At 39.9% G+C, this 12,139-nt stretch overlaps 1 protein-coding gene across 7 annotated transcripts in view; it reads left to right on the top strand.

Annotated features, from left to right (window-relative positions):
- The window catches only part of tmem63c (transmembrane protein 63C), a 30,348-nt gene extending 18,446 nt beyond the window's left edge, over positions 1-11,902 (top strand). For all 7 annotated transcript variants that reach the window (XM_023951567.1, XM_023951566.1, XM_023951569.1 and 4 more), the window contains 19 exons: positions 871-908; positions 1,463-1,605; positions 2,315-2,366; positions 2,473-2,581; positions 2,775-2,848; positions 2,995-3,075; positions 3,145-3,265; positions 3,446-3,579; positions 3,679-3,801; positions 5,588-5,741; positions 5,817-5,923; positions 6,343-6,429; positions 6,523-6,588; positions 6,659-6,821; positions 6,890-6,995; positions 8,575-8,742; positions 8,847-8,959; positions 9,047-9,121; positions 9,408-11,902. In XM_023951567.1, coding sequence (XP_023807335.1) covers positions 871-908; positions 1,463-1,605; positions 2,315-2,366; positions 2,473-2,581; positions 2,775-2,848; positions 2,995-3,075; positions 3,145-3,265; positions 3,446-3,579; positions 3,679-3,801; positions 5,588-5,741; positions 5,817-5,923; positions 6,343-6,429; positions 6,523-6,588; positions 6,659-6,821; positions 6,890-6,995; positions 8,575-8,742; positions 8,847-8,959; positions 9,047-9,121; positions 9,408-9,638 — 2,145 coding nt within the window. In that variant the 3' untranslated portion in view covers positions 9,639-11,902. The remainder of the gene's footprint in view (positions 1-870; positions 909-1,462; positions 1,606-2,314; positions 2,367-2,472; positions 2,582-2,774; positions 2,849-2,994; positions 3,076-3,144; positions 3,266-3,445; positions 3,580-3,678; positions 3,802-5,587; positions 5,742-5,816; positions 5,924-6,342; positions 6,430-6,522; positions 6,589-6,658; positions 6,822-6,889; positions 6,996-8,574; positions 8,743-8,846; positions 8,960-9,046; positions 9,122-9,407) is intronic.
- The last annotated feature ends 237 nt before the right edge of the window (positions 11,903-12,139 follow it).

Consider the following 12,139-nt stretch of genomic DNA (forward strand, 5'->3'; position numbering starts at 1 on the left):
CGTCAAATCCTTGGGAATCAAAATATTATTCCTTTTTTTTATTTCTTTGATGAATAATTGAAAATCCACTACAAATATTTTTCTTTGACTAACCTTTTCCCCCATTTGCCTTAAATCCCATAAATGCCTTTATTTTTCTCTAGAGTACATCAGACCTGGTACATTTGGGTCTTTTTTTAAACTACCGATGACAGATTTGTCACTCAGACCCTTGCAAACTCCTGCTCATGTGTTACACTAACTAAATGTTCACCCAGACGTTGCTCTGCAGTGCTATTAAAGGTAACTTAGGAAATAACACTATAATTAGTGTTAGGAAGTATAGTGTTTGAGGAGGAGACTGGATGATTTTAGTGATTCCCGCAAAAATATTTTGTTGAAATACTATCATTACCAATACCAAAGATACTACACAGACTCCTTTTATTTACAGTGATTAAACCAAGGTGTCGATGTTAATTAGAAAATTATATATAGGGGTATGAAAAACGCTGAGTGCAGAATTTTTTATTTAAAAAAAAGCTTGCTGTCAGCACGGCTTTGCTGACAGTGTTGAGAGGGAAGAGCTCGGATAAAGAGTGAGACAGGCTGTCTGCGGCTGCTTGACACCTGTATGATAGGCCGAGGTCACTCCCTGTATGTTTATAATAGTTTAAGTCAAAGAGTCAGACAGGAGTCATCTCTCTGTGCCCACACAGAGCTAAGGCTGCTATAAACAGATTACAGCTCCAGGCTAGACCTATTAAATCTCCATCTCAGTGTCACTCTGCAGACCTTATTACTACACACACACACACCAGCCAGATGTAGAGTGTAGAAACTTGCACATATGTGCTCTAATCGTCAACTGTTTTTTATCACTCATTTCAGGGTTTCTGCTCGTGGCTTTTGTCTCTTTATTATATGAAGTAAGTAAAAAAGCTCCCCATATAATCATTTTTTCCTTCTCCCATCTCATCGCATGCTCTCATCTGATCCTCGTGTTATATCTCATTTAGCTGCAAAAGCAAACCAGTCTGGGGTGTGTGACCACTGGTGCTGTGGTTCCTTCTTCTGTTGTATGCACTTGCTTGGGTCTCACTGTTTCCTGCAGGTTTCTGACCTCTAAAACAACATATTTATGGTTTCTATACTGTTATCCTGTCGTTTTGGTGGTTCCTTTTTTTTTTTTTTAAGCTCTGTGTCAGTGGCTCACCCAAGGTTCCCACGGAAAACCACCCTGCAAATTCATAATGTGTGGGCCACGTGAAGCCAACATGCACTCCACAGCTTTAACTTTTCTTCTCTTTTTTATTTGTTTGCCATAACAGTATGTTTTCCCTCAAAGGAAGGCAATTTTTAAAATTTACTTGAGAAAGATTGCAGTGCTCCATATCCCTTTTTCTGTCATATTGCTTTTAGAAATATGTCGTATCAGCTGTCTGTGTATCCTGAAGGTGTTTCCACTCTGTCTTTTGTTCAGGGATGGGGAGATCCGTAGCAAATGTGGCATTGATGCCGTCACATACCTGTCCTTCCAGCGCCACATCATCCTGCTCATGACTGTGGTTTCCCTGCTCTCCTTGGCTGTGATCCTGCCAGTCAACTTTTCCGGAAACCTCCTTGGTATTCTGGCCCTCACATAATGTTTAAGCTTGCTTCTTTTTTCTTTTTTTTCTTTTTAGCTATTCAAAGGATTTCTTTAAGACCTCAGGAGAATATATATTGAAAAAGGAGAGCAGGCCACACAGACACATGCTGGTGGAGCCAAATGCATTTATTGGTTGAATGTTGAGAAAAGATCAAACGGGCTTTTTAAAAAAAGTGCTGAGATGCAGGCTCGATGCAGAGATGGATTGCACTTTGAATGCAACCGCAGATGAGGGGCAGCAGCTGCAAAACATCCAGCATCTTCCAAAGTCAGAAGTGGGTAGTGACACAGAACCAGCAGCTAAATTACTCTAGAAATGCCTTTTAGCAGATATGTTTGTGGTTTAGGAAGAACCAAGAAAAACTGTTCAGAACATGATGAAATCAGGATCCTGCACAGACTCCACGACGAGCTGTGGCGTCTACAAAAACTTTTTTCTTTGACTAGTTCACTTTATATAGGCAGGGTAATTGCTGGATGCTATGGCAACAGCAAACAGTTATGCACAGTTGGATGTGTGAGTTACATAAACATCTTTGAGATGTATCATTTAAACGAATGGACAGCCTTTCTCTGACTGGAGTCATTGCTTCATTTTAGCCTGTATCAAATAGAGGGTCTTTCCTTTATGTCATTACAGACTGTAAATATTTCACACTCTGTCATGTGTCATTGCTGCCACAGGTGACAGTCCTCAAAACTTTGGAAGGACAACTCTGGCCAATGTTAGTGCAAAGTAAGTGAAACACTGCAAGAAATGACACACGAGACAAACCTGAATCATGGAAAAAGAGGAAAGCGGGCCGATCTGTCATCGTTATATTCGTTTGTGTGCCTCCAAGGGATAATTTTCTGTGGCTGCACAGCATCTTCGCCCTGGTTTACTTCATCATCACAATGCTGTGCATGGCTCACCATGCGATACGCCTGGAGTACAGAGAAGATGAGAAGGTCTGTCAACATGACATAATCCTCTTTTTCCCCTCACCTATAATTTTTTTCTGCTCCTTCTTGTCTTGTTTTATTCAAAAGTTACACAACATGTTGAGATTTTCCACCTGTTTAGCTTAAACAATAGCTTTTATATGAAAGTCCTTTTGGACTGATGCTAACTTGGCTAAGCGTGCTCAATTGCATTTTACAGGTTGCCAGGACTCTGATGATAACCTCCATACCCAGAGAGATCTGTGACCCGGGACTCATCACCAAACACTTCCAGTATACATCTTTGCTTCTCTAGTTTATTGTTAAGTCAAGATTAATCCTCTCCTTGTGTTTTATTACCAGCCAACGTAGATATCCATGCTGTACAAACTCCACCTCAGCTGAATCCCAATTATAACTTCTCCTTCTCCACCCACCAGTGAGGCCTACCCCAGCTGCACTGTGACCGACAATCGCTTTTGCTTTGATGTTCACAAGCTGATAAAGCTGGATTTAGAGAGGTACAGTCAAGGGTGGAAGACAAGAACAATAAACTCGAAGCTCCTCTCTCATGTCTGTGTATTTTTCAGGCGCAAAGCAATGAAAGGCAGACTGTATTTTACCACCAAGGCCCAAAAGGAGGGAAAGATCATGATCAAAACCCATCTGTGTGCTCATATATTCGGCTGTGACATATGTGGCTTTGAAAGAGTGAGTTCTTAAAAGTCAGGTCCTGCAGCATAAATTAGTTGTAGTGCACAGAAAGGACTTTGCCACTGGAGGGCATTGCAATGCTAAAATGAGTGAACGTATGAAAACAGTCTTGCAGCACAGTTGTTAAAAACTGCCAGGCTGTTCTCCATCCTCTGCTGTAACCTTTCTTTCCTGCAGGTGGATGCAGAGCAATACTACAGCGAGTTGGAGGAGAAGCGGACCGATGAATTCAATGCAGAGAAGAGCCGCATCTCCTTGAAGAGGCTGGGCATTGCCTTTGTGACTTTTCGAGACGAGAGGATGACAGCTGTGTGAGTAAACGGCAGCACTCTGTCACAGCAGAGAGCGACCCCATCAGCCTCAGTGTCACTTCCTGCCTTAGTTCCTGCAGCACATCTGTCCTTTTCCAGAATTGTGAAGGACTACAGTCGTGTGCGCTGTCGCCGGAGACCCCAGCAGTCCAGCATCACCACTGTGGTGCAGTCCCACAAATGGGGTGTGAGCTATGCACCTGCCCCCAGTGACATCATCTGGTGAGTGTTGCTAAATCAGCTTTCTGTGAAGCACAAAGCTCAGTTTACAAATGTCCAAACGTACTCACACTGACATCATCTCAGCCAGCTTTTACCCCCTACAGCAGAAGTTGCTAACAGGCGGGGCTGTACCTGCATGAATCCCATCCACAATTCAACAAACATGTTGAACACAATACAGACTTTAAGCTAGTGTTCAGCAAAAATCAATTTCATTTATGTTAATACATCCACCATGACATGCTCCTTACATAGGAAAAGTGTGCTTTACACCTGTAAAGGCTGGGAAGACAGAGACAAATAGAAGCAACTTATGCTTAAAGGAATTCTAGTAAATAGCAAAAAATCAAGTAGAGAGTCTGAAAATTGTGTCACCTTTTGTTGAAAGTTTTGGAACAGATTGATCAAATTGAGAACAGATATTAGGACAGCTCCACAAGAGGAGGATGAAGTGGTGATCATTAAGGAAGAAAAGCATAAAACAAACCAAGAGAAGGATAAAAAAAAGATGAGTGAGATGGAGAAAGAGATGAAAAAATGAGACTCAAAAGCCAAAAGTGGACAGCAAAAGTGAAGAATTTTATCTGGAATGCACTGGAAATGGACTGTCTGACATAAAACAGTTGTAGTTTTAAAAAAAGTAAACAATATTACAAGACAAAACATAAAGGTTTTGAACAAAAAAACTTGCTGAAGATCGCAGGAGATTTCACTTTAGAAGATGAACCACTCATTTAGTGCCCAAGAATGTGCTCCTTAGCAGTTCCCTCAGAGCTATTCGGATTTTGGGCCAAAGCAAAAAGATATTTTCAGATGGAGTGGTTAAAAATGCACGAGTGCACTAACTGAAACACGACATGAGCAAAAGGAAAAAGGCAGAGCTCTTTGATATAATACACCAAATAATGATCCTTCCACTCCACTGTGAACACCCTGGGCCATACACTTGTGTTCAAGAACGCACGTCACATGCTCTGTGTGTCCATAGCTTAAGACTAGTTTAGGCTCGAGATATTAAGCTAAAATGAATCAAATGTCCTCGTTTTATTTCTTGGTACATCTGCAACTTTCACATTTAAATTTGTTTTAACAGGCAGCAATTTTCTTCCTCTTAATTGAGTCCATCTAAAACATGTCAGGTTATTTTGACGAGACAAGTTATGGCAATTATGCCAAAAAATCGTTTTGACACTTTGATGTATGTCTAGAACTCCTCCCTTCTAGGGATTGACACCTTCCAGACTTTTGGATAAAGATTTTCTTTTTCTAACAGGACTCTTAAGTTTTAGTTGAAGGCACACAGACGCAGATTTGTCTATTTTGTCATTTTGTTTGAATTGCTTAGAATTCTGACATTTTAGCCTGTAATCAAGCATGAAATGTTGTGTCTTTGGAAACCTCGGGACGTGATGGAACTTAAACCAAAACTATTTGAACTATTGTAATGTTCTTGTCTGCGTAATTGTCCTGTAATAATGAAAGATTGTTTAGTGTGTCTCAGCTCTATGCTTTGTCTTTTGTTTGTTTCCTATTCTCTTTCAGAACAATACTGTCTATAGAACCTTGTGCAAAGCTGTCCGTTTGTCACTATTGATGATTATTTTCTGTAATAAGTAGACTGCCCAACTACTATCTTGATAAAAAATTGGAGTATAGACACTCTGTTTCCAACCTGCACTTAAATACACGTTCTAGGTTTTTTCAGGAAGATAGCAGCAGAAAAGAACAGCAGGTTCAAAGGTCTGGTTCATCTCAAAATGAAGCTTCTTGGTTTTCCCATCACCAGGGAAAACCTGTCAGTGTGCGGGTCTCGCTGGTGGCTACGTTGCGTCCTCCTCAACATCCTCCTCTTCCTGCTGCTCTTCTTCCTCACCACCCCCGCCATCATTGTCAACACCATGGACAAGTTCAATGTCACAAGGCCTGTGGAGAGTCTGAGGGTGAGCGTTTCTGAGCTGTGTTTTTATTTTCCCCTTTTTGCTACCGTAAATCTACAAAGTTGGTGTCCGCTGCAGAGCCCGGTTATCACCCAGTTCCTCCCAACCCTCCTGCTTTGGGCGTTTTCAGTGCTCCTGCCCTTCATCGTCTACTACTCCGCCTTCTTTGAGTCCCACTGGACCAGGTAAACAACAGCTGTCTGTCCTAAGATTAAAAATCTCGACTGCGTCTTTCTCTTTCATCATCTACTTTTAGTTTCTCCCCGCTTCTCTCTGTCAGTGTCCTTGCTCTGATATTCTGAGCAGGTTGTCATAGAGATCTCCATGTGAAGATAATGATATGCACAGTAGTCCCCATGTGCTGCTCCTCTGCACATAGTGTTTACCGGTAGGAGGAGCAGCACCTATAGGCACCAATGCTTTACATAACCAGCACAAACATGCCAAGCAGGATAAACAAATGCAAATGAGTTACTTACTGAACTGAGACAAGCACAGATATACTTAAAAGTATCACTAATTCTAACTGAGAAATTGATAATAAAAGAAAATGCTGTATATAGATCAAATGTATACATTACATAATACATTTCTGCCGTTGTAGGTCTGGTCAGAATCAAGTAACAATGCATAAGTGTTTTCTGCTGCTGGTCTTCATGGTCATCATCCTCCCTTCTCTAGGCTTATCCAGGTACTTTCAACACAATATGAAATTATTTCGGTTTAACCCTTCTCAATGTTCCATTCTGCTTTAATATCTACTTTTGTCTGATCTTCATTGAAGTCTTGACCTCTTCTTCACTTGGCTCTTTGATGTCAACTTCCTGGAAGAGAAGGAAGTCAAATTTCAGTAAGATCTTCTTTTTAGTAAAGAATATGCTATTTAAAAGTGGAGAAATACAACATTTACACTTTTGCAGGTGTGTCTTCCTTCCGGACAATGGCGCGTTTTTTGTGAACTACGTGATCACATCCAGTCTAATCGGCACTTCTATGGAGTTACTGCGCATACCGGCGCTGACAGTGTATGCCTTCCGCCTCTGCTTTGCAAAGTCCCAGGCTGAGAGGATTCATGTGAAGAAGGTGATCAAAATTTTTGAGAACTAGCTTTAACTATAAGAAATTTACTTAATGTTGGTTTCTTTCTGCAGAGTCAAGCCTACGAGTTCCAGTTTGGCCTGGAGTACGCCTGGACTATGTGTATCTTTGCTGTCAGTATGACCTACAGCATCACGTGCCCCATCATTACACCTTTTGGTAAGGGATATCTCTTACGCCAATCTGAATTTTTTGGAGTTTTGTGTGTGTTTTAGTGTGTGTGTGCGTGCATGAGGCCGTCTTCCCTCACAGTGTAACCTCACTCTTCTCTACTGGCTGCCAGTCCAATGCAGACGGTGTGAATTTGCTGCAGCAGTCTCAGACTCTCACACACACTGTGAGCTGCAAGCCAGACGCCCACTCTGCTCCTGTCTCTGCTCAGACCTCACCAAGTCTCCATATACTTTATCGGTCATAGACCCCTTTTCCTATTTATCAAAATTTTTGTGTTACTCTGTACTACAATTTGGCCTTTATTTGTGATCATATTGTATTTCCCTGACAGTTCTAAAGTATCTCTGCATCTTTTACCAACACAACAGGTTTTGTCTGGATGAAAGCTGTTACATCATCAAAGCCCACCACTCATGACATGACCTGATATGTAAGTCGAGGTCAGGATAGTTTGTTGGGTGACAGCATAAAGTAAGACGACAAGCTGACAAGTGAAGGCAGTATAACAAGGGGCCGCAATACTGTCCAGAAACATAGCTAACAAGGAAAGAAAACCCCTGTCTAGTTGGAAGATTTTTATCTCTAATGAAAGCCGTGACTAATTTTGTGAAAAAGACAGCAGAGTAACAGGTTTTAAATCAATAAATCTTAAAAAAAAAAAATTTATTAGCAACATGGGGCTTCATTTTTTGGTACTAACTGACATTAGAATCATTTGAAAAATGTTTTATTAAGTGTGTTTAGTATTGTGGTTAAAAGTTTCATACAATCTTAAGGCATCTCAGCGTCCAATGAAAAAGACAAAACATTTTTGCACTGCTAACAATCTGTAACGATAGTGTATAAAATTAGTGGATGTGTGGATTAAGGCTCGTTTCTTCTTTTACATTTTAAAACTGTGCTTTAAAGAGGACAACATTTATTGCATGTCAGTAAACAAACACGGAACTTTTAATGCTCGTTTAATTTCTTGAAAGACTTTGTACTTAGATTTGTGTTAAATAATCCCCCCAAAATTGTTTATTTTAGAATAATTTTGTTACAATTAACTCAGATTATCTTTATAATCAGTAATAATTGAGTTGTGTTTTACACGGAGCCTGAGACACAAGCCATAGCATAAAATCTAGATCTGTGTGCTGCTTTAAACAGATTTCTATTTGTCTGTTTTTATACTACTCTGTAAAGCTTATTCCAGCTCTTTTTCAGATTTGTTTCTTTTTGACTTGCAGACACGACATCCGCTGTATGAGTTTATTATTTTACACTGTTAGAACTCACAAAGCAGGATACTATAATCCAATCACAAGGGGGTCACAATCCAGTGCTTTTGTGTTCTGGTCCCCAAGTCCAGATAAATGCAACTTGTTTAGTCAGAAACTGAGTTGAATTGAATGATACTTTAAGGACATCAGATGCAAAACTAAAGCCAAATCGAACATACAAATCACAAACAGAACTTCTTTTCTGGATTGGTCATGTCTCATGGTACAGTTGGAGCAGGATAATTTGCTGTGGCCAGGAAAGAAGATACAGTAGTAACTGATCATGTATCTTTTTAAAGGTCTACTTTATGCGATCCTGAAACACATGGTTGACCGATACAACATCTACTATGCATACATTCCCACAAAACTCAACCAGCGCATCCACAGAGCCGCCACCAGCCAAGTCATTGTGGCGCCTATCCTCTGCATATTTTGGCTGCTCTTCTTCTCTGTTCTGAGATTGGGTATGTTAAAACTCTATTTTATTCTTTTTTTACGTTGGGATTTGAGCATTTATCAATGCTATTTATCACCAGGGATTTTTAAACTTAACTATGCACTATTGCAGGTCCAGTGCATCCTATCACCATCTTCACTTTAGTTTCTCTGATCTCCTGTATTGCCTGTTGCCTTTTCCGACTGTGCCTTAGGAAGACACCAGACAAGTCAACAAGCTACCAGGTCTGATCTCGTCCCTCCAAAATGATTACCATTTAACGGAAGATGCAAGTTCAACAAATCTTCCTCCATCAATGCTCTGTGTTTCAGATGTCTGATCAACCAGCAGATGCGACTTTCACAGATGCAGACAGGAGCACTGTGACATCCACCACCGCCTCCAGTGTACAGTATTGCCATTTTTTTCTTTAAAGTGATCCTCTGAAGTATTGAATTTGTTTTATTTTAGTTAAGATGTATATATATATATATATATGTATGTATATGTATATATATACATTGTAATAGGAGAACAATCCATGTTTAAATGCCAACTATTTCATACAACCAAAAAAGGTGATCTTGTAAAGTTGTGCCAAATAAAGTCTAACAATAATACTTCCTTCACCAAACTTAATGCATAGGTTGCACTTACATTCTTTTAACTGACCGACTGATCTTCCTCCCTCAGCTGTTTGTGGCGTCTGTCCTGCTGGAGCCAGAGTTGGCGTTAACGCCAATGCCCTCCCCAGCTCACCACAGCTACGGCGCCCTGTCCAGCTCTCAGAGTTCAAATCACAGCCCCGTGGCAGAGGGCGAGGGCGAGGAGGGCCGTGCCCAAACCCGTGAAACTGAGCTTCAGGAGCCTGCAGACACCCACTGCTCCAGCCCTCTCATGGACAGCCCTGTGGGCTACCAGTAACACCCAAAACTGATGTCAACACATCCTTTAGTTGGTAAACAGACAATTAAAGGCTGCAATGATGAGTTTTGACCCAACACTCAGAGGCTGCAGCTTGAAGGGCTTGACTGAGCAGGTGAATAACCTGACAGCAGGAGGAACTGAGAGCACCGAGGAGATGATTCAAAAAATGGCAGTTGGTCAAAACAGTGCTTGTCATAAATGCATCAGTCTTAACAGCCAACAATATCAAGCTTGTACAGATTATTCCAGTTTACCTACCAGATGTTCTGTGATTGTGTTTCTTCTTTATTTGCCTAAGAAAGGCATACAGTAGACATGCTTTGCTATTTGGATTTGAGTGGAAGTGAAAGCTCCCATCAAAGTAGATGGTGTGAGCAGGCTCGCCCCGGCAGACTGACAGAGCGGTCTGGGCACGGGTGATATGTGGTTCCTCTGTGAGGCTGAGGGTGAGGGCAGATAGTTGTGAAGCCATCTGCAGTGAGAGAGCAGACAGACGGAGGACTGGATGTAATTTATGTACAATCTCTCTCCACAGAAGCATAAGCAGCTTGACTGAGCCTGAAGCTCATTTTAATTGTTTTTAATTTAGCTGTTCTATTTTGCTTTAGAGTTTTTTGTGTTGTTAATGTTGTGCTTTGGGGATAGGGTGGGGATGCAAGTCCCACACAGCATTTCCTTTATTGAAATATTGTTTATTTTGTAAATTTTGTGTAAATGGCCTAATCGAGTTTGTATCTTATTTTAATGAGAAGTTTTGTTTTTTTAAATAAAGGGTTATTTACCTTTTCTTCAGAGTTCACACACGAATGTTACAATGAAAATAGAGGAATTGCCTTATTTTATGTGGTTTAAATAGAAAAACAATTAAGTTGGGAAAAATTGCATAATATTTTAAACTAAATTAAAGGAATTATTAAAGTAATTTTCAACAGACAAAAAAAAATATCAATTCATGCAAACAGCAAAAGAAAGGCTAACAACAGAAACCCTCCAATCATCTCTTGATCTATCTTAAAACAATTCCCAGTGGTCTATTATATATGATTATGCTGTTTTAATTTAGCCAAAATACAAAAAACTGTGTCATTTTAGAACATAGTTTCTCCCATCATCCCTTTCTTTACACTCTCTCCGTACAGTTTTAAGACAGATTCCTGCTTGGACAAGGAAAGCAGGGAGCTTGTGGCTTGCCTTCACATGGCCTATGTCACATCTACAAGCTTTTTCAAACAACATTTCTTCATCTGATCCTGATTCACAACAATTCGAATAAATAAACACACAGAAACACAATTTTAAACAAAATTTTCTTTATGTCCTTCATCGTGGAAAAAAATGCTACGAGAACATGTTAGAAACGCATTTCATCCTATATTTCTATCTACTTGCTGTCTACAGAAGCAATTAGGTTTTGCCATGTTAGAGTTTAAAATCTCTAACATGGCAAAAACCAAAAGAAAAGTTCGAGGATGTCAGACATATCATTCTTGGCGTCAACTCAGCTGTGGAACATCCTCCATCAGACATGGCGGTGGTAGCATGCTTTTAGGTGTTATTCTGGAAAACATAAAGGACAAAAAAAATGTATTAATGAAGGGGGGGCATCTATTTTATATCTTTTGCTCAGTCAGGGAATTGGAAATGGGAGGGGTTAAAGAAGAAGGTTCTGGAGTGGAGTCCCCAGACCCTGATTCCACTGAAAATTAATGTAGGGAGCTGAAGTCTGGGGTTTTCAGCCATAAGGAATAAATTTATTACAGAAATATGTGCAATCCAAAGAAATGTCTACCGAGGAGAGCTCTTGACGTCAAATCCTTAATTTCTGGTAAATTACATCTTTTAATGTGTTTCTTGAGCCATTTTGCTAAAGTCTCTCCCTCTTTAAATTAAATCAACATTGCAGATCTATTTTAGTTAGTAAGCAAATGTACAAAACCAGAAAAGGATCAACATAATTTGTTTCCCTTTTTTTTTACATCAAAGTAGCTCCAAAAATGTTTACACAATTTTTCAGATGTAAAAAATATGGGCACAATATTGCATAGAAAATGTGAAAATATTTTGAAGAATGTGATCATATTGGTTATAAAGTGAAACTTTGAAATGGATTCATCGTCTGTTAAAACTGAAGCCAATATGTTTGCAATATTATGGTGAAAATTTAGAGAAGTTATGTTTGCTGTTTGCCACCTTCTTTACTGTATGTCCAATCATTTATTCCCATGCTGCTAAAACAATAAATTTCAAACATCACCAATCTTCATTTCTATTGCATTAGCCTCATTAAGCCTCCTTTGTTTAGCTGTATTGTGTTTGCTAAAATGAAGTGCAAACGTACGTCCATATTTACATGTGTGTTAATCTGTATGTCTACAAGTTCTGTTTGTTCTTTCTCTTAGGGATATGAGAGTTTCTTGTCAGTGTCTCTTGGTGTGCCTTGAAGGAACTCTTTGTTGTTAAATGACAATCCAGCATGGCCTGAAAAATGCTGCATGGGC

Source organism: Oryzias latipes, chromosome 22 (assembly GCF_002234675.1).
Source record: "Oryzias latipes chromosome 22, ASM223467v1".
Lineage (NCBI taxonomy): Eukaryota > Metazoa > Chordata > Actinopteri > Beloniformes > Adrianichthyidae > Oryzias > Oryzias latipes.